Here is a 22,323-nt window from a genome sequence, read left to right as displayed (position 1 = left end):
ATCTGTACACATGGTAAAAATGGGAGTTCATAACCCACTTGAATCAAATGTATAAAACATGATATGTTAAGAGTATTGTAATGTTTTCAACAATCAATAAAAAAATAAATAAATAAAATATTATTTTAGTGGAAAAAAATGATTTTGGAAATTATCTGACTTTGTTCCCCCTTTCCTTCTAATGGCTGCTGATTTTGCTCTTGATCATTTTGTACCGCCCTATGTGAGCCCTACATCTGTAATTTTATTGTCAGCAGTCTCAAGTCCAATCTTCTACATTGATACAGGATATGCTGTTAATTAATAAAATTTATTTCTTATCTTCCCTCTGGAAAAAAAAATACTTTGGTTGCTAAGTAGAATAAACCAATCCCCCCAAACCAAAGGCTAAATGTTTTCTCTGATATGCAGATACTAATTCTCAATAAGCAGGGGTACAGAGTTACTTTAGATTAGGTAGAGGGGAGTGGTTATAGGAGTAGGAAGGATAATAGAATGAATCAGACAGTATTATACTATGTACATATATGATTACATGACTGGTGTGATTCTACATCATGTTCAACCAGAGAATGAGAAATCCATTTATGTATGATGTGTCAAACTGCACTCGAGTGTCATTCATAACTAATTAGAACAAATTTTAAAAATAAAAGAATGAAATATAATAATGAAGATTATTAAAAATTTCTGTTGATAATATATATCTTAAAGGTATTATGAGGAAAGTAGATATCTAAAGTAAATCAAACCCTTGTATAAAATTATAGGCAATCCTTTCTGTAACTGATTAAACTGAACTCTAAGCAAGTTTAGTATAGAGAATTCTGAGATAAACTATTTCAGTTATAATAGTCAATCCTCCTTCTTAGCGTTCAGAAGTTCTTTTAAAGATATTTAAAATACATCAAATCTCAGAAAATATCAAATATCAGCTCTTCAACGTTTGAACCAATACTTTTTTTGCCCTTTGCTTTTCAAATTGTAAGGGAAGTTATTTCAAAGAGAGAGTAGAGTCTTATAAAATTGTGAGTTATTACCATCGTGAATAACAAATAAGATTGAAATTATCATTACATATTAGGTGTTGGGAGGTCAAAGAGAAAATCTGAAATTAAATAACCTGTACCTTTTGCTGAAATTCATCTTTAGTTTTTCCTAGGTTTTCTTCTAAAAGTGAGTTCCCAGAAGTTTCCTCAGAAATTTTCATTCTTAGTGTATTAATAGTTTCTTGGTGTTGTTTCAAAGACTCGAGAGCACTTCGTAATTGTTCTTGTGAATCCATGTTCTTGTTGAAGAAACAGAAAACAATTTCCATTTTATAGTGACCATTTAATCATAGATAAGCAGTCTTATCAATGATGGCTCCTGTACCAAGTTTGAAGAGGTTCCAATACTTGTAAAGTTTAATCATTCAAAGCCTTACCAGATTTATAGTGTCTTGAATATCACTTTTGAGTTGGTCTCTCTCAATCTGCAGGCTCTCCTGGAGTTGTTTTAGGTCATCTTTTTCTCGGCTTAAGGTTTTCACTTCTTCTAAGGCTTTCTGAAGTTTCTCGGTAATCAGTGTTGTCTCCTTTTCTACAGCTTGCAGCCTAGAATCCCTGCTTTCTAATTGTTCCTTCAGTTGTTCCATTTCATTTAACCTTTCTTGACCCTCAGCTGTTTTCTGCTGAAGCTCTTGAGTTTTGTGAGAAAGCTTTAAAATAAGAAAAAGTAAATATGACATAGTAAAAGCAGAGTTTTCTGTAGAAGATAGAAATCACACTCAAGAAGACTGAAGATCATGTCTTTGGATATCATTTGTACTAACCTCAGTCTTCAAAGCATCCAAACTTAAACCAAGATTCTCTGCTTCTTTAGAAAGATTTCCTATTTCCTGATTCATTCTCTCATTCTCTTCAAGGACCATTTTATATTTCTGCTCACATTCTATATGAAGGGTTTTAAAATCTTGAAATTCTTGCTCAGTGCTTTTATAATTCAACTGGGTAGTTGTTAGGTCATCTTTAGTTTTTTCAATTTCTTCCAGTAAATCTTGAATTCTACTCTCCTTATGAGCTACTTCAGAAAACAGTTTATCTTTTTCTGACGTTATTATAGAGAGCTCTTCAGATTTTTCATGTATCTATGGAAAAAAATTAGGGATGTTAGCAATGTATGATCTGCTGAATCAATTTTCAGGAAAACAAGTTTTCCTCTGGGAGAGGGGATCATTTAGATCAAGCAAAAATTTGACTGGGGGAAGGCAATATTCTTACTGCTATTTCTCTACCCTGGCCTGTTTCACATTACCTTTAATGTTGTGTTCTCTAATGTCTTTGGGTTCTAGTAAGGATTGCATGGAGAAGGTCAATTAGTAGAAACAGGTAGGGTGTGTCTTTATGTCCTTAGTTCTCATTCTAAAGTATTATGTGGCAGCAGGCATTTTATGGTTTTTCTCAGAATTTGACCTCTTTTACAAAAAAAGGCTTTGAATGTAGCTCAGATTTCTAAAAATTCAATCTATTTATAATTTAAATGATGTTTTATTATTAAAAATATCTAAAAAGCATTATTAAAGTAATTAAGTAACCCACATCCAGTTCATGAATAGTTTAATAATTGTGAAAATAAGCAAGGAAAGAGATGAGAAGGTGGAAGGAGACTAAAGTATAATACTGTCTGATTCATTCTATTATCCTTCCTACTCCCATACCCACATCCCTCTACCTAATCTAAAGTATGTAGCATGGTGGCTACATTCATGGCAGATTTCTGTCATTCAACTATTAGTTTGAGAACCATTTTTTTTTTTTTTGGATGAAAAGTAGCACCCTCTTTTGTACTTCTTCATCAAAAGGTTGAGATGTGGTAGTGACTGCTTTTTGAAAGCTTATAGAATAACTAAAGAAAATGTTCGTAAGGTTCTTTAGTATGAAGTTTGACATAAAGTAAGCACTCAAATTCTTGTTATTTTAAATTGTTTTTTAGTTGTGAATGAACCTTTAGTTTACTTATTTGTTTGTGGTGCTAAGGATTGAAGCCAGTGCCTCACGCATGCAAGGCAAGTGGTCTACCATTAAGCCACAATCACAGCCCTTGTTATTATTATTTTTTTAGAAAACTAGAAAGGGAAAAGTTGGTAGGTTGTGGACTTAAGAATCATTTCCTAGTCAAAAAGATTTATACTGATTCATAAAGCTTTATTAGTGGTGTGCCTTTATCTCATTGCTTTTCTGTTTAAATAGATATGCAAATCTATCTATCTATTTATTTATTTATTTTTAAAAATTTAAATTTGTTCTTTTTAGATATATACATGAAAATAAAGTGTATTTTGACATATTATGCATACATGAAGTATAACTTCCCATTCTTGTGTTTGTAAATGATGTGGAGTTATACTGGTTGTGTATTCATATATGAACACAGGAAGGTGTTGCTTTGTTTTCTTCGATAAAATGAAACAAAACCCTCCGAGTAGGTGAAGACTAAGGATAGGAGAAGAAATTTTCTAAATGTGACATTTGATGATTATAAAAATGGCAGGAACATGGATTATGTTACCAAGTATGCTGTTAAATATATTTCAAAAGTAAATTTATTTTCTATCTAGTAGCCTAAGAATAAATTAGAAGATGGAATATATTCAGTTCCATTGCTAACAAGTTGAATGTCTCTTGCCTGCTACTCAAAAATAAATTAGATAAAAATATTTCCGGCACTCTTTGTAAAAGTTCTTATTTCAAAACAAGGATTAGTTAGTCAAAAATCTGTTTACCTCTTTCCTCAGCATTTTCATTTCAAGGGGTAAAGATTTCAATTCTGAGAGTAAATCACCTTCTTTTCGTAGAGCTTCATTCTCTTTAGATTCTATATTCAGTTCTTTCTGTAGAAATAAAAACTTTTACAAAGAACACTTGAAGACTGCAGTAGTTAATATTTTGTTTGCTAAGTGGAATAAGCCAATCCCCCCAAACCAAAGGCTAAATGTTTGATATGCAGATACTAATTCTCAATAAGCAGGGGTACAGAGTTACTTTAGATTAGGTAGAGGGGAGTGGGTATGGGAGTAGGAAGGATAATAGAATGAATCAGACAGTATTATACTATGTACGTATATGATTACATGACTGGTGTGATTCTACATCATGTTCAACCAGAGAAGAGAAATCCATTTATGTATGATGTGTCAAACTGCACTCGAGTGTCATTCATAACTAATTAGAACAAATTTTAAAAATAAAAGAATGAAATATAATAATGAAAGATTATTAAAAATTTCTGTTGATAACATATATCTTAAAGGTATTATGAGGAAAGTAGATATCAAAAGTAAATCAAACCCTTGTATAAAATTATAAGCAATCCTTTCTGTAACAGATTAAACTGAACTCGAAGCAAGTTTAGTATAGAGAATTCTGAGATAAACTATTTCAGTTATAATAGTCAATCCTCCTTCTTAGCGTTCAGAAGTTCTTTTAAAGATATTTAAAATACATCAAATCTCAGAAAATATCAGCTCTTCAACGTTTGAACCAATACTTTTTTTGCCCTTTGCTTTTCAAATTGTAAGGGAAGTTATTTCAAAGAGAGAGTAGAGTCTTATAAAATTGTGAGTTATTACCATTGTGAATAACAAATAAGATTGAAATTATCATTACATATTAGGTGTTGGGAGGTCAAAGAGAAAATCTGAAATTAAATAACCTGTACCTTTTGCTGAAATTCATCTTTAGTTTTTCCTAGGTTTTCTTCTAAAAGTGAGTTCCCAGAAGTTTCCTCAGAAATTTTCATTTTTAGTGTATTAATAGTTTCTTGGTGTTGTTTCAAAGACTCGAGAGCACTTCGTAATTGTTCTTGTGAATCTATGTTCTTGTTGAAGAAACAGAAAACAATTTCCATTTTTTAGTGACCATTTAATCATAGATAAGCAGTCTTATCAATGATGGCTCCTGTACCAAGTTTGAAGAGGTTCCAATACTTGTAAAGTTTAATCATTCAAAGCCTTACCAGATTTATAGTGTCTTGAATATCACTTTTGAGTTGGTCTCTCTCAATCTGCAGGCTCTCCTGGAGTTGTTTTAGGTCATCTTTTTCTCGGCTTAAGGTTTTCACTTCTTCTAAGGCTTTCTGAAGTTTCTCGGTAATCAGTGTTGTCTCCTTTTCTACAGCTTGCAGCCTAGAATCTCTGCTTTCTAATTGTTCCTTCAGTTGTTCCATTTCATTTAACCTTTCTTGACCCTCAGCTGTTTTCTGCTGAAGCTCTTGAGTTTTGTGAGAAAGCTTTAAAATAAGAAAAAGTAAATATGACATAGTAAAAGCAGAGTTTTCTGTAGAAGATAGAAATCACACTCAAGAAGACTGAAGATCATGTCTTTGGATATCATTTTGTACTAACCTCAGTCTTCAAAGCATCCAAACTTAAACCAAGATTCTCTGCTTCTTTAGAAAGATTTCCTATTTCCTGATTCATTCTCTCATTCTCTTCAAGGACCATTTTATATTTCTGCTCACAATCTATATGAAGGGTTTTAAAATCTTGAAATTCTTGCTCAGTGCTTTTATAATTCAACTGGGTAGTTGTTAGGTCATCTTTAGTTTTTTCAATTTCTTCCAGTAAACCTTGAATTCTAGTCTCCTTATGAGCTACTTCAGAAAACAATTTGTCTTTTTCTGATGTTATTATAGAGAGCTGTTCAGATTTTTCATGGATCTATGGAAAAAATTCAGGGATGTTAGCAATGTATGATCTGCTGAATCAATTTTCAGGAAAACAAGTTTTCCTCTGGGAGAGGGGATCATTTAGATCAAGCAAAAATTTGACTGGGGGAAGGCAATATTCTTACTGTTATTTCTCTACCCTGGCCTGTTTCACATTACCTTTAATGTTGTGTTCTCTAATGTCTTTGGGTTCTAGTAAGGATTGCACGGAGAAGGTCAATTAGTAGAAACAGGTAGGGTGTGACTTTATGTCCTTAGCTCTCACTCTAAAGTATTATGTGGCAGCAGGCATTTTATGGTTTTTCCCAGAATTTGACCTCTTTTACAAAAAAAGGCTTTGAATGTAGCTCATATTTCTTAAAATTCAATCTATTTATAATTTAAATGATGTTTTATTATTAAAAATATCTAAAAAGCATTATTAAAGTAATTAAGTAACCCACATCCAGTTCATGGATAGTTTCATAATTGTGAAAATAAGCTAGGAAGGAGATGAGAAGGTGGAAGGAGACTAAAGGAGAAACAAAGGAAAGAAGGTAATATAGCATGGTGGCTACATTCATGGCAGATTTCTGTCACTCAACTATTAGTTTGAGAACTATTTTTTTTGGATGAAAAGTTGCACCCTCTTTTGTACTTCTTCACCAAAAGATTGAAAAGTGGTAGTGACTACTTTTTGAAAGCTTATAGAATAACTAAAGAAAATGTTCCTAAGGGAGGAGGAAGACCGGCGCCAGCCCAGCCCAGACGGGAAGAGGAATCCTGGCGCCAAGCCAGAAGGGAGGAGGAAGCCCGGCCCCGCCCCACGTGCTAGTCGGGAGGAAGCCCATCAACCCTTAAAACCCATCAAAGGGGGTGTGGCTACCAGCACAGTCCTGCGGCTGATCCAGGTACCCGGTTTCTAACTCCCCCACCCTTAGCTAAGATAACTCAAAATATTTCCCACAAGCTTTTGGAAGTTGTAGCTATCAACGCAAAACAACAACTGTACAGGCACCTGGTTTCCACCTCAGACTAGAGTAGGGAAGATACAGGTGGAAGCTCATGTCCTTTCACACTGGCTACACCCACCACCCTGAACACAGAGGCTCAAGCTAGGAATAGACAAGGCCACCTACTGGAAGCAAAGGAAACAGTGTTCTGAGAGACTTTTTTTCTCTTTCTCTCTTTTCTTCTCTCTCTTTCTCAGCCTCAACATATGTGAAACCAAGAACTGTGCATGAACAACTGAATCACAAAAATAACATAGAGGAATTGCATTTACCCCACCTTCTCCCCATTTTTTTTCTTTATTTCTATCTTCTCTCTTATTTCTCTTTTCTTCCTCGTTATTTTTTTTTCTTTTCTTCATTTGTATTCCTTCTATCCCACTTTCAACCTCCTAACTTTTGCTATCTATACATAGGGTAACTATCTAAATGCAGATAGGAGGTTGAGTCTATACATTCTTTCATAAATTACCAGTGTATTGGTTAGAGTTCTCCAAAGTTGCTAAGTTAGTTTAACCTCATACCCTCACTCCTTTCCCTTTAAGTATAACATCCTTCGTCTGAAATTAAGTTTTCTATATGCCACCAGATATGGTATGCCTTTTATGAAACTAATGACTATATTCTTAAATAATAATTAAAACCAATATCTGTAGACTTAGAATCTAACTATAAATGTATTAATAATGAAAACTTGTGCTTAGATGATGTATTGCTGATATTGAGAACTGTTAACATTGTCATTCTCCGCAAAAAAGGGATTTTGGAGCTATACAAGAACAATATAAATATATAAGGGGAAAACCATTAACACAACAGTTTCACAAAGCTAGAAAGAAACATGAGCAGTATGAAAAGACAAGAAAACAAAGGACCACAAACAATACAGGTCAGTTCAACATTAGATGAGGTAATATCTGCAGCTGATGGAATGTCAGATAAAGAGTTCAGGATATACATGCTTCAGTGATCTGGAGTCTCAAGGAAGACATTATACAGCAAATTCTGCTAATGAAAGATCACTTTGACAATGAATTACATAAACAAATCCAAGAAGCAAAAGATCAACTCTATAGGGAGATAGAGGATATATATAAAAACACCAAACAAACAGAAATCCTGGAAATGCAGGAAGCAATAAACCAAATTCAAAACTCAAATGAGAGTATTACCAGCAGAGTAGAACACTTAGAAGATAGAACTTCAGACAACGAAGACAAAATTTTTCAACTTGAAAAGAACTTAGACAGCTCAGCGAGAATGTTAAGAAATCATGAGCAGAACATCCAAGAATTATGGGATAACATCAAGAAACCAAACCTAAGAGTTATTGGGATACAAGAGGGTACAGAGGTCCAAACCAAGGGAATGAGTAATCTATTCAATGAAATTATGTTAGAAAACTTCCCAGACTTAAAGAATGAAAAAGAAATCCAAATACTAGAAGCCTACAGGACACCGAATGTACAAAATCATAAGAGATCCGCACCAAGACACATAATAATGAAGATGCCCAACATACAGAATAAGGAGAGAATCTTAAAAGCCACAAGAGAGAGGAAGCAGATTACATTTAGGGGTAAACCAATCAGGATAATGGCTGATCTTTCAACACAGACTCTGAAAGCGAGAAGATCCTGGAACAACATATTTCAAACGCTGAAAGAAAAAGGGTTCCAACCAAGAATCATGTATCCAGCGAAATTAAGCTTCAGGATTGAAGATAAAATAAAAATCTTCCATGATAAACAAAAGTTAAAAGAATTTGCAGCTAGAAAATCAGCTCTTAAAAACATCCTTGGCAAAACATTACAGAAAGAGGAAATGAAAAATAACATTGAAAAACAACAGCGGGAGGTAGTACAGTAAAGGAAAAACTAATCATAGAGAAAAAACAAATCATGTTAAGTATCGTACATAACCAAATATGGCTGGAAGTACAAACCATATCTCAATAGTAACCCTAAATATTAATGGCTTAAATGCACCAATCAAAAGACACAGGCTAGTAGAATGTATTAAAAAAAAGATCCAACAATATGTTGCCTACAGGAGACTGAATCTGGTAGGAAAAGACATACATAGACTGAAGGTGAAAGGTAGGGAAAAATCATACCACTCATACGGACCCCGGAAGCAAGCCAGGGTATCCATACTGGTATCAAATAAAATAAGACTTCAAGCCAAAGTTAATCAAAAGGGACAAGGACGCTACATACTTCTCAAGGGAACCATACACCAACAAGAATTAATGATCATTAATATATATGCCCCAAACAATGATGCAGCTACATTCATCAAACAAACTTTTCTCAAGTTCAAGAGTCAAATAGACCACAACACAATAATCATGGGAGATTTTAACACACCTCTCTCACCCACTGGACAGACCTTCCAAACAAAAGTTGAATAAAGAAACCATGGAGCTCAATAATACAATTAATAACTTAGACTTAATTGATATATACAGAATATACCACCCAACATCAAGTGGATACACTTTCTTCTCAGCAGCACATGGATCCTTCTCAAAAATAGACCATATATTATGTCACAGGGCAAATATTAGCAATTACAAAGGAGTTGAGATACTACCATGCATTTTATCTGATTATAATGGAAGGAAATTGGAAATCAATAATAAAATGAGAAAGGAAAAATCCTACATCACCTGGAGATTAAACAATATGCTACTGAATGAACAAAGGGTTACAGAAGACATCAAAGAGGAAATTAAAAAACTCTTAGAGGTAAATGAAAACTCAGACACAACATATCGAAATCTCTGGAACACTATGAAAGTACTACTAAGAGGAAAATTCATTTCATGGAGTTCATTCCTTAAAAGAAGGAAAAGCCAACATATAAATGAATCACACTACACCTCAAAGCCTTAGAAAAAGAAGAACAAATCAGCAGCAAATACTGTAGAAGGCAAGAAATAATTAAAATTAGAGCTGAAATCAATGAAATCGAAACAAAAGAAACAATCGAAAAAACTGACAAAACTAAAAGTTGGTTCTTTGAAAAAATAAATAAGATGATAGACCATTAGCCACGCTAACAAAGAGAAGAAGAGAGAGAATCCAAATTAGTAGCTTATGGGATGAAAAAGGCAACATCACCACAGACAATTCAGAAATACAAAAGATAATTAGAAATTACTTTGAAACCCTATACTCTAATAAAATAGAGGATAGTGAAGGCATCGATAAATTCCTTAAGGCATATGAGCTACCCAGATTGAGTCAGGATGATATAAACAACCTAAACAGACCAATATTAAGTGAGGAAATAGAAGAAGCCATCAAAAGACTACCAACCAAGAAAAGCCCAGGTCCAGACGGTTATACAGCAGAGATTTACAAGAACTTTAAAGAAGAACTAATACCAATACTCTACAATCTATTTCAGGAGATAGAAACAGAGGGAGTACTTCCAAATTCATTCTATGAGGCCAATATCACCCTGATTCCCAAACCAGATAAAGACACATCAAAGAAAGAAAACTACAGACCAATATCCCTAATGAATTTAGATGCAAAAATCCTCAATATAATGCTGGCAAATCGGATACAAAAACATACCAAAAAGATCGTGCACCATGACCAAGTGGGATTCATCCCTGGGATGCAAGGCTGGTTCAATATACGGAAATCAATAAATGTAATTCACCACATCAATAGACTTAAAGATAAGAAACATATGATCATCTCGATAGATGCAGAAAAAGCATTTGACAAAATACAGCATCCCTTTATGTTCAAAACTCTAGAAAAATTAGGAATAACAGGAAATTACCTCAAAATGGTAAAAGCTATATACGCTAAGCCTCAGGCCAGCATCATTCTAAATGGAGAAAAATTGAAGGCATTCCCTTTAAAATCTGAAACAAGACAGGGATGCCCTCTCTCACCACTTCTATTCAACATAGCTCTTGAAACACTAGCCAGAGCAATTAGAGAGACGAAAGAAATTAAAGGCATAAATATAGGAAAAGAAGAACTTAAATTAGCACTATTTGCCGATGACATGATCCTATACCTAGCAGACCCCAAAAATTCAACCAAGAAACTTCTAGAACTAGTAAATGAATTCAGCAAAGTGTCAGGATATAAAATCAATACCAATAAATCAAAAGCATTCCTGTATATCAGTGACAAATTCTCTGAAATGGAAATGAGGACAACTACTCCATTCACAATATCCTCAAAAAAAATAAAACACCTGGGAATCAACAAAAGAGGTGAAAGAGCTATACAATGAAAACTACAGAACCCTGAAGAAAAAATAGAAGAAGACCTTAGATGATGGAAGGATTTACCTTTCTCATGGATTGGTAGAATTAATATTATTAAGATGGCCATACTACCAAAAGCACTTTACAGATTCAATGCAATTCCCATCAAAATCCCAATGACATTCCTTGTAGAAATAGAAAAAGCAATCATGAAATTCATCTGGAAAAACAAGAGACCCAGAATAGCTAAAGTAATTCTAAGCAGGAAGAGTGAAATTGGTGGTATCGCAATTCCAGATGTTAAACTATACTATAGAGCAATAGTAACAAAAACAACATAGTACTGGCACCAAAACAGGGCTGGTAGACCAATGGTACAGAATAGAGGACACAGAGACAAATCCACAAAATTACAACTACCTTATATTAGACAAAGGTGCTAAAACCATGCAATAGAGGAAGGATAGCATCTTCAACACCTTTTGTTGGGAAAACTGGAAATCCATATGCAACAAAATGAAACTGAATCCCTTTCTCTCACTATGCACAAAAGTCAACTCAAAATGGATCAAGGAGCTAGGAATCAGAACAGAGACTCTGCATCTAATAGAAGATAAAGTTGGTCCTAATCTTCATCACGTGGGTGCAGGCCCCAAATTTCTTAATAAGACACCTATAGCACAGGAGTTAAAACCAAGAATCAACAAATGGGACAAATTCAAACTAAAAAATTTTTTCTCAGCAACAGAAATAATATGTGAGGTGAATAGGGAGCCTACATCCTGGAAACAAATTTTTACCCCTCAAACATCAGATAGAGCTCTATATCTCTAGAGTATACAAAGAACTCAAAAAGTTAAACAACAAAAAAGCAAATAACCCAATCAACAAATGGACCAAGGACTTGAACAGAAACTTCTCAGAAGAGTATATACATCAATCAACAAATACATGAAAAAATGCTCACCATCTCTAGCAATCAGAGAAATGCAAATTAAAACTACTCTAAGATACCATCTCACTCCAATAAGAATGGCAGCCATTATGAAGAAAAACAACAATAAGTGCTGACGAGGATTCGGGGAAAAAGGTACACTCATACATTGCTGGTGGGACTGCAAATTGGTGCAGCCAATTTGGAAAGCAGTATGGAGATTCCTTATAAAGCTGGGAATGGAACCACCATTTGACCCAGCTATTCCCCTTCTCGGACTATACCCAAAAGACCTAAAAAGAGCATACTACAGGGACACAGCCACATCAATGTTTTTAGCAGCACAATTCACAATAGCTAGAATGTGGAACCAACCTAGATGCCCTTCAATACATGAATGGATTAAAAAAATGTGGCATTTATAAACAATGGAATATTACTCAGCACTAAAAAATAATAAAATCATGGCATTTGCAGGCAAATGGATGGCATTAGAGCAGATTATGCTAAGTGAAGATAGCCAATCCCGAAAAAACAAATGCCAAATGTCTTCTCTAATATAAGGGGGGTGACTCAAAATGGGATAGGGAGGAAGAGCATGAGAAAAAGATTACCACTAAATAGAGAAGAGAGGTGGGAGGGAAAAAGAGGGAGAAGGGGAATTGCACAGAATGGAAGGAGAACCTCATTGTTATACTGAATACATATATGATATTGTAATGAGAAAAAGAAAAAAAAGTGTGTCACATTAGATTGGATAGAGAGAAAAGATGGGAGAGGAGGGAAGGAGTAGGGAGGATAGGAAGGGCAGTAGAATAGAATAGACAATATGATTGAGGTATATACATTCCATGTATGTATTATATGTCAAAATACATTCTGTTGTCATGTATAACTAAAATAAATAAATAAATAAAAATTTCATAAAAAAAAAAAAAAATAGAGAAATCTGCCCTTGGGGGAAATTCTCAACACTTTTTGTGGTCAAGAAATCAAACAATCTCAATGTAAATTAAAGTATTAGATTTTCAAATAAAGTTATTTATTTTTGGTTTTGAAAAAAAAAATAAATAAATAAAAAGAAGAAAATGTTCCTAAGGTTCTTTAGTATGAAGTTTGCCATAAAGTAAGCACTCAAATTCTTGTTATTTTAAATTGTTTTTTACTTGTCAAGGAACCTTGAGTTTACTTATTTATTTGTGGTGCTAAGGATTGAATCCAGTGCCTCATGCATGCAAGGCAAGTGGTCTACCATTGAGCAACAATCCCAGTCCTTGTTATTATTATTATTATTATTTTTTAGAAAAGTAGAAAGGGAAAAGTTTGTAGGCTGTGCACTTAAGAATCATTTCCTAGTCTAAAAGATTTATACTGATTCATAAAGCTTTATTAGTGGTATGCCTTTATCTCCTTGCTTTCCTTTTTAAATAGATATGCAAATCTATCTATCTATCTATTTATTTATTTAAAAAAATTTAAATTTGTTCTTTTTAGATATATATGAAAATAGAGTGTATTTTGACATATCATGCATACATGAAGTATAACTTCCCATTCTTGTGGTTGTAAATGATGTGGATTATACTGGTTGTGTATTCATACATAAGCACAGGAAGGTATTGCTTTCTTTTACTCAATAAAATGAATCAAAACCTCCAAAAAGGTGAAGACTAAGGATAGGAGATGAAATTTTCTAATATGACATTTGATGATTATAAAAATGTCTGTGACATGGATTATTTAACCAAGTATGCTCTAAATATATTTCAAAAGTAAAATTTTTTTCTATCTAGTAGCATAAGAATAAATTAGAAGATGGAATATATTCAGTTCCATTGCTAACAAGTTGAATGTCTCTTGCCTGCTACTCAAAAATAAATTAGATAAAAATATTTCCGGCACTCTTTGTAAAAGTTCTTATTTCAAAACAAGGATTAGTTAGTCAAAAATCTGTTTACCTCTTTCCTCAGCATTTTCATTTCAAGGGGTAAAGATTTCAATTCTGAGAGTAAATCACCTTCTTTTCGTAGAGCTTCATTCTCTTTAGATTCTATATTCAGTTCTTTCTGTAGAAATAAAAACTTTTACAAAGAACACTTGAAGACTGCAGTAGTTAATATTTTGTTTGCTAAGTGGAATAAGCCAATCCCCCCAAACCAAAGGCTAAATGTTTGATATGCAGATACTAATTCTCAATAAGCAGGGGTACAGAGTTACTTTAGATTAGGTAGAGGGGAGTGGGTATGGGAGTAGGAAGGATAATAGAATGAATCAGACAGTATTATACTATGTACGTATATGATTACATGACTGGTGTGATTCTACATCATGTTCAACCAGAGAAGAGAAATCCATTTATGTATGATGTGTCAAACTGCACTCGAGTGTCATTCATAACTAATTAGAACAAATTTTAAAAATAAAAGAATGAAATATAATAATGAAAGATTATTAAAAATTTCTGTTGATAACATATATCTTAAAGGTATTATGAGGAAAGTAGATATCAAAAGTAAATCAAACCCTTGTATAAAATTATAAGCAATCCTTTCTGTAACAGATTAAACTGAACTCGAAGCAAGTTTAGTATAGAGAATTCTGAGATAAACTATTTCAGTTATAATAGTCAATCCTCCTTCTTAGCGTTCAGAAGTTCTTTTAAAGATATTTAAAATACATCAAATCTCAGAAAATATCAGCTCTTCAACGTTTGAACCAATACTTTTTTTGCCCTTTGCTTTTCAAATTGTAAGGGAAGTTATTTCAAAGAGAGAGTAGAGTCTTATAAAATTGTGAGTTATTACCATTGTGAATAACAAATAAGATTGAAATTATCATTACATATTAGGTGTTGGGAGGTCAAAGAGAAAATCTGAAATTAAATAACCTGTACCTTTTGCTGAAATTCATCTTTAGTTTTTCCTAGGTTTTCTTCTAAAAGTGAGTTCCCAGAAGTTTCCTCAGAAATTTTCATTTTTAGTGTATTAATAGTTTCTTGGTGTTGTTTCAAAGACTCGAGAGCACTTCGTAATTGTTCTTGTGAATCTATGTTCTTGTTGAAGAAACAGAAAACAATTTCCATTTTTTAGTGACCATTTAATCATAGATAAGCAGTCTTATCAATGATGGCTCCTGTACCAAGTTTGAAGAGGTTCCAATACTTGTAAAGTTTAATCATTCAAAGCCTTACCAGATTTATAGTGTCTTGAATATCACTTTTGAGTTGGTCTCTCTCAATCTGCAGGCTCTCCTGGAGTTGTTTTAGGTCATCTTTTTCTCGGCTTAAGGTTTTCACTTCTTCTAAGGCTTTCTGAAGTTTCTCGGTAATCAGTGTTGTCTCCTTTTCTACAGCTTGCAGCCTAGAATCTCTGCTTTCTAATTGTTCCTTCAGTTGTTCCATTTCATTTAACCTTTCTTGACCCTCAGCTGTTTTCTGCTGAAGCTCTTGAGTTTTGTGAGAAAGCTTTAAAATAAGAAAAAGTAAATATGACATAGTAAAAGCAGAGTTTTCTGTAGAAGATAGAAATCACACTCAAGAAGACTGAAGATCATGTCTTTGGATATCATTTTGTACTAACCTCAGTCTTCAAAGCATCCAAACTTAAACCAAGATTCTCTGCTTCTTTAGAAAGATTTCCTATTTCCTGATTCATTCTCTCATTCTCTTCAAGGACCATTTTATATTTCTGCTCACATTCTATATGAAGGGTTTTAAAATCTTGAAATTCTTGCTCAGTGCTTTTATAATTCAACTGGGTAGTTGTTAGGTCATCTTTAGTTTTTTCAATTTCTTCCAGTAAACCTTGAATTCTAGTCTCCTTATGAGCTACTTCAGAAAACAATTTGTCTTTTTCTGATGTTATTATAGAGAGCTGTTCAGATTTTTCATGGATCTATGGAAAAAATTCAGGGATGTTAGCAATGTATGATCTGCTGAATCAATTTTCAGGAAAACAAGTTTTCCTCTGGGAGAGGGGATCATTTAGATCAAGCAAAAATTTGACTGGGGGAAGGCAATATTCTTACTGTTATTTCTCTACCCTGGCCTGTTTCACATTCTCTAATGTCTTTGGGTTCTAGTAAGGATTGCACGGAGAAGGTCAATTAGTAGAAACAGGTAGGGTGTGACTTTATGTCCTTAGCTCTCACTCTAAAGTATTATGTGGCAGCAGGCATTTTATGGTTTTTCTCAGAATTTGACCTCTTTTACAAAAAAAAGGCTTTGAATGTAGCTCAGATTTCTAAAAATTCAATCTATTTATAATTTAAATGATGTTTTAACCCATATCCAGTTCATGGATAGTTTAATAATTGTGAATATAAGCTAGGAAGGAGATGAGAAGGTGGAAGGAGACTAAAGGATAAACAAAGGAAAGAAGGTAATATAGCATGGTGGCTACATTCATGGCAGATTTCTGTCACTCAACTATTAGTTTGAGAACTATTGTTATTTTTTTTTTTAGAGATAATTTTTAATATTTATTTTTTAATTATCAGCCGACACAACATCTTTGTACGTGTTGCTGATGATCGAACCCGGGCCGCAAGCATGCCAGGGGAGTGCGCTACTGCTTGAGCCACATCCCCAGCCGGAGAAGTATTTTTTTTTGGATGAAAAGTCGCACCCTCTTTTGTACTTCTTCACCAAAAGGTTGAGAAGTGGTAGTGACTACTTTTTGAAAGCTTATAGAATAACTAAAGAAAATGTTCGTAAGGTTCTTTAGTATGAAGTTTGACATAAAGTAAGCACTCAAATTCTTGTTATTTTAAATTGTTTTTTTAGTTGTGAATGAACCTTTAGTTTACTTATTTGTTTGTGGTGCTAAGGATTGAAGCCAGTGCCTCACGCATGCAAGGCAAGTGGTCTACCATTGAGCCACAATCACAGCCCTTGTTATTATTATTATTATTATTATTATTATTATTATTATTATTTTAGAAAAGTAGAAAGAGAAAAGTTGGTAGGTTGTGGACTTAAGAATCATTTCCTAGTCTAAAAGATTTATACTGAGTCATAAAGCTTTATTAGTGGTGTGCCTTTATCTCATTGCTTTTCTTTTTAAATAGATATGCAAATCTATTTATTTATTTTTAAAAATTTAAATTTGTTCTTTTTAGATATATTTGAAAATAGAGTGTATTTTGACATATTATGCATACCTGAAGTATAACTTCCCATTCTTGTGGTTGTAAATGATGTGGAGTTACACTGGTTGTGTATTCATATATAAGCACAGGAAGGTATTGCTTTCTTTTACTCAATAAAATGAAACAAAACCCTCCAAAAAGGCGAAGACTAAGGAAAGGAGAAGAAATTTTCTAAATGTGACATTTGATGATTATAAAAATGTCTGTGACATGGATTATATTACCAAGTATACTGTTAAATATATTTCAAAAGTAAAATTTTTTTCTATCTAGTAGCATAAGAATAAATTAGAAGATGAATATATTCAGTTCCATTGCTAACAAGTTGAATGTCTCTTGCCTGCTACTCAAAAATAAACTAGATAAAAATATTTCCAGCACTCTTTGTAAAGGTTCTTATTTCAAAACAAGGATTAATTAGTGAAAAATCTGTTTACCTCTTTCCTCAGCATTTCCATTTCAGGGGGTAAAGATTTCAATTCTGAGAGTAAATCAACTTCTTTTCGTAGAGCTTCATTCTCTTTAGATTCTCTATTCAGTTCTTTCTGTAGATCAGTAATCCTTCTTTCCAATTCCAAATTACAGAGCAAATCTAGGAAGTTTTTGGTGAATTAGAGGGCCAATGTTGTCAAATAGGTAATCTAATTTTCAAAGTTCTTTAACCAACCTTTTTCAAGGTCAGATCCAGTATATTTAAAAAGTAATTTTTAAACCCTTGTGATTTGAAAATGGAAAATTTCCCATTGAAAATGGAAACTTTGTAAATACTTAACATCAAAGAATATTAAAAATGAATGTGAAGTTACTAAAAAAAAATCAGTCTGGTGGATTTTTTATCATTGAAATATAGTTGTCAAATCAATTAGGTACATTTCTAGAGGAAGTCAGATTTGCAAAGAGAAGCCAGAAATTATAAAATACCTTTTGGAACTCTGCCATCTATAAGGGAGTTAAGTTTTGTTATTTCATTAAAAGCAGATTGTAATTCTTTGTCCAGGTCAACTTGCATCTTCTTTTTTGCTTCCAATTGGCTTTGATATAACTGAATGTCATTTTCCATTTGTTTGCAAGTGCTTTCAAGTTCTTTCTATTGAGGAAAAACATTGAAAATTCACAAAAATGTACTGAACATTAGAACTGCTTTTTTACATTTCTACATTTTTCACAAATTATTTACCATTTTCTCTTTCAGCTCCAGATTTTCACTTCTAAGAAAGGCTGATTCTTTTTTGGCATCAAGAGCTACAGTTTCAGCATCAAACAGAGTCTGTTGCATTTGTTTTAGATCTTCAGTGTTTTCCTAGACAAATTATAAAAAGGATTCAGTGAGATCTAATTTTGATAGATAAGAAAAATACTTTAAGTATGATAATTTAACAAATTGGCTACTGTTTAATAAGAGGTTTAACAAACTATTAAAATAGTTACTTAAATTCTAATGAAAATACATGGATAGCTATTTGAAATAAAATTTATGAAGTCATGCTCAAGTATTTATGATACATATTTTAGTTATCAATTCCAACTTAAGTGCTTATCTTATGATGATGACTGTGTACTTCTTCAGAATTTCTATTAAACAACTGAAAAATTCAAAATTTCGGAATCATTGACTTTTCATGGAAGACTGTCCCTAATTTACATTCATTGAAAGATTGATACGCTGGACTTTGTATGAATGCTTCTTTATGTGTAAAATGTCCATTTCTCAAAGTTATAGAGAGATTAAGATGATTAAAACCATGCCCAGTAGCTAGCCCAGTATGAGCATTTACTGTGGAGATGATGATGGTGCGCTAGAAATGTCTAGATAGTCACACATCAAAATAAACCTTATTTTTACCAATGAGTATGACAAATCCATTTTTATATTTTCTGACTTCTGAGTGTCTATGTATTTCTGTAGTTTCTTAATCTGGTCTTCTTTTTCTTCAAGCAGCTTTACTTTTGAATTTAGTTCATTCTAAAAGAATCAAATAAGAGTGAAAAAGAAGTTAACAATTTGATTATGAAAGTATTAAAAAGAACTTACATAATTTCGATCAACAAAAAATTCAGTTATTAATATTTAAAAATACAATTCCTCTACTTAAATATAATTCCTCTATTTTCTGTAGTCATGTTCAATTTATATAATATATATTTTATAGTTCTAGTTATTTATTAATAGAAATACCCACATGAATGCTCACCTCAAGATCTTGATTATATACTTCTGCATGTTTAACTAAATTCTTTAAGTTGGAAATTTCATGAATTAGTTGCATCTGTAAGAGTATATGAACAGGCAACAGAGCAAACCAATAGTTAATAAAGCAAAAAAAAAAAAAGATAGCGTTGATTCATTGCTTCAGAATTCACATTACCCATCACCGTTAGAAGAGATTGAGAGATCAATTGTTTAAGCTACTTCCAAGATCACCTCATTATTTAAAAATATAAGAATACCACCCAAATAAAACAAGAAAAAAAATCTCAGCATGACCTCAATAATAATTATATTTTCTGTTAATAAAGCTAAAATAATGTCATTAGCAAATTAGTAAGCAGTAAAGTGGTAATCAAAATTTTACTAAATATACTTTTAATTGATTTTTGCTTTGTATAAGATATGCACGAAAATCTATTCATCCTATTTTTTTTTCTTACCATAAATTATCCTTGTGGTTCTACACTGACATACTTTTCAATGAGTTATAATTTGGAATTAGATTTAGATTAGGGTCATTTCATGTAATGAGTTTACAATATTATTACTGTTCAAGATATATAGAAGTTTGGGATTATGAAGTACATCATTTTGTTTTGTTTTATAGTAAATAGTGGAAAGAATATGCTATTGCTTTATATTGATCATATAAAGTATAAAAGTAAAAGTATTTTTTATCAAATTTTCCTTTGTATCAAAATATCTGTAGCAGAAAATATTTGAGTACCAGAAAGTTTTGCATACAAATCAAGCAAATGGCAAGTGACTGAAGAAACATTTTCTCTTGAAATTACTTAATCTTTATAATTGAATAAGCTCTTAAAGAATACAATAAAATTCTGATGGAATTTAAGAAAATGCATCTTGTTTAAGTGATATTTTCTGGATGCTTAATTCAGTCTTGATTAGTTTTAGGTTTTGGAATGTAGCAGAGTAGACAGTCCTTAGGTCAGTGAAACAATGTGAGCTAACAGAAACATAATGGAGCCACACATGTAATTTAAAACTTTTTAGTAGGTACATTAAAAAAAACACACACACAAAAAGAAACAGGTAGAATTAACTTTAATATTTCACTTAACATGTCAAAAATTATTTCTGCATGTAATGAATATAAAAATATTGAAATATTTTACCTTCTATTTGTCATTCTTAAGTTAATTCAGACTGACCCAATTTTTATTAATTAATTCATTTATTTATTTACTTTTTAATTATAGTTGGACACAATATCTTTATTTTTATGTGGTGCTGAGGATCAAACTCAGTGTCTCACACAGGGTAGGCGAGCGCTCCACCTGAGACACAACCCAGCCCCGGAATGGCCCAATTTTAAATGCTCTATTGTCACATATGATTAATAGCTATCCTACTGTACAATACAACCTTAGATATTTGTATTGGTTTTGCTTTAAACAATAGCTCCATCTTTTATCTTTTCTTCCCTGCCTATTTCTAACTTTTATTTGCTTCTTTCTCACATTTACCAATAAGGGAGAAGCAAATAATCAATCTTTAGAAAACATTTAGGAAATAACAATTTAGAAAAAAAAAAATTCCTACTTCTCATCTTAAATTACATTTCAGCTTATGTTTTGCTTCTCATAAGTAAAAAGATTAATTTTGTAAAGATAAAAGTGTAATCTCCAAATGACATATTAAGATGCAGAGCATAAAGAGAAAGTGTGTAAAGAGCAAACATGTTCAAAACACAGGACATGATCAACAGTTAATCCACTGTGATATAAGAAAACATTGAAAATTTTACCTGTAATTGAACAGGCAAAATATTAAACCTCTTAAAAATTTCTGAGTTGTAAAAATTATTAAATTAAATAAATCAAGTTGAAATAGGTAGATGGACACATTTTCTCTCGTTCCATGAGACTGATGATATTTGACTTTTTAAATTCATCTCTCTAATGTTTAATATGTAAGCAACCATAATCACTACATTCCCACCTGAAAATTATCCATGACTTTGGTGATTTTTAGACAAAATCCTTAAGAAAACCAGAGAAATGATCACCTGTTCTGAGCCATAATTTGACTTTGTTCAAAATTTTATTCAAAATATACATTTTAGTCTTCAAAACTGGAGCTCTAGACACCATCCTCTTAACTATTTCCCTATATCATCCCCTGTAATAAACCCCATCTCACTGACTGAAGTCCACTCTTCTTTTCATGACAGTTTACACTTTGCTAATACGTATATTTTAAAGCAAATTGAATGAAACCCCGTGAAAAACTTTAATATAGACTTTATTTTTCTAAATACCTACAAAATGTAGGAACAACTGTAATTTCTTGATAAAATGAAAATGATAGCTTTGGCACAGAATTATTTTTTTTCTTTACAAAGCAAGAGGGTAAAAACTAAATGACGATATTAAAGATGATGTTCCTTCAGGTTACCTATATAGAAATCTGAAAAGCAGCTGCAACCTAATTCACATTTCAAGAATTTCAAAGTACTGGCTCTTACTTTTGGGAGGCTCACAGGTTGCTTTGCAAGTCTGATAACAGATAGGTATTTCTGTTTCAGAAAAATGATAGACTCAAAAAATTCTGTTTGTACACTCTAGTTTAAAGACAATTTGCACTAAGGAGTCCCTGAAATCTTAGTGATAGGTTGTAGATGTGAGTGGTGGGAATGTGAAAAATGAGGGGCTAATTCTATAGTCTGAGCCTATGTGGTAATGTGATAACAGTCCCCCTCCCCTATCTCTATGTTTTTCTGTTTTGGCTTTTTGTGGTGGTGCTGGGGTTTGAACCCAGGGTCTTACACATGCTAGGCAAACATTCTACCATTGAGTCACATTCCCAGCACTCAATATGTTTTTTATTTTTTTTTAAAGAGAGAGAGAGAGAGAGAGAATTTTAATATTTTTTAGTTTTCAGTGGACACAATTGTATGTGGTGCAGAGGATCAAACCCGGGCCGCATGCATGCCAGGCGAGTGCACTACTGCTTGAGTCACATCCCCAGCCCCACTCAATGTTTTAGAGAAGCAACTTATACAAAGTCATCCTGGCCCTGATCTGATGTAAGATAATAGCCCCCCAAAAAATAGCATATTATTCCCAGTGCTGAG

The 22,323-nt window shown here is 32.7% G+C and overlaps 1 protein-coding gene across 1 annotated transcript in view; it reads right to left on the bottom strand.

Moving 5' to 3' along the window:
• The window catches only part of Cenpe (centromere protein E), an 83,880-nt gene that overhangs the window by 36,407 nt on the left and 25,150 nt on the right, over positions 1 to 22,323 (bottom strand). Inside the window, 16 exon segments of the mRNA XM_076864070.1 lie at positions 1,130 to 1,288; positions 1,427 to 1,699; positions 1,814 to 2,128; positions 3,764 to 3,871; positions 4,699 to 4,857; positions 4,996 to 5,268; positions 5,384 to 5,698; positions 13,828 to 13,935; positions 14,763 to 14,921; positions 15,060 to 15,332; positions 15,448 to 15,762; positions 17,455 to 17,609; positions 17,939 to 18,104; positions 18,195 to 18,317; positions 18,861 to 18,980; positions 19,210 to 19,284. Of these exon segments, the coding sequence (XP_076720185.1) occupies positions 1,130 to 1,288; positions 1,427 to 1,699; positions 1,814 to 2,128; positions 3,764 to 3,871; positions 4,699 to 4,857; positions 4,996 to 5,268; positions 5,384 to 5,698; positions 13,828 to 13,935; positions 14,763 to 14,921; positions 15,060 to 15,332; positions 15,448 to 15,762; positions 17,455 to 17,609; positions 17,939 to 18,104; positions 18,195 to 18,317; positions 18,861 to 18,980; positions 19,210 to 19,284 (3,096 nt within the window).

The sequence above is a fragment of the Callospermophilus lateralis genome, chromosome 8, assembly GCF_048772815.1.
Source record: "Callospermophilus lateralis isolate mCalLat2 chromosome 8, mCalLat2.hap1, whole genome shotgun sequence".
Lineage (NCBI taxonomy): Eukaryota > Metazoa > Chordata > Mammalia > Rodentia > Sciuridae > Callospermophilus > Callospermophilus lateralis.
Note: the sequence above shows the minus strand (reverse complement) of the source record. Positions and strands in the feature narration are given on the sequence as shown.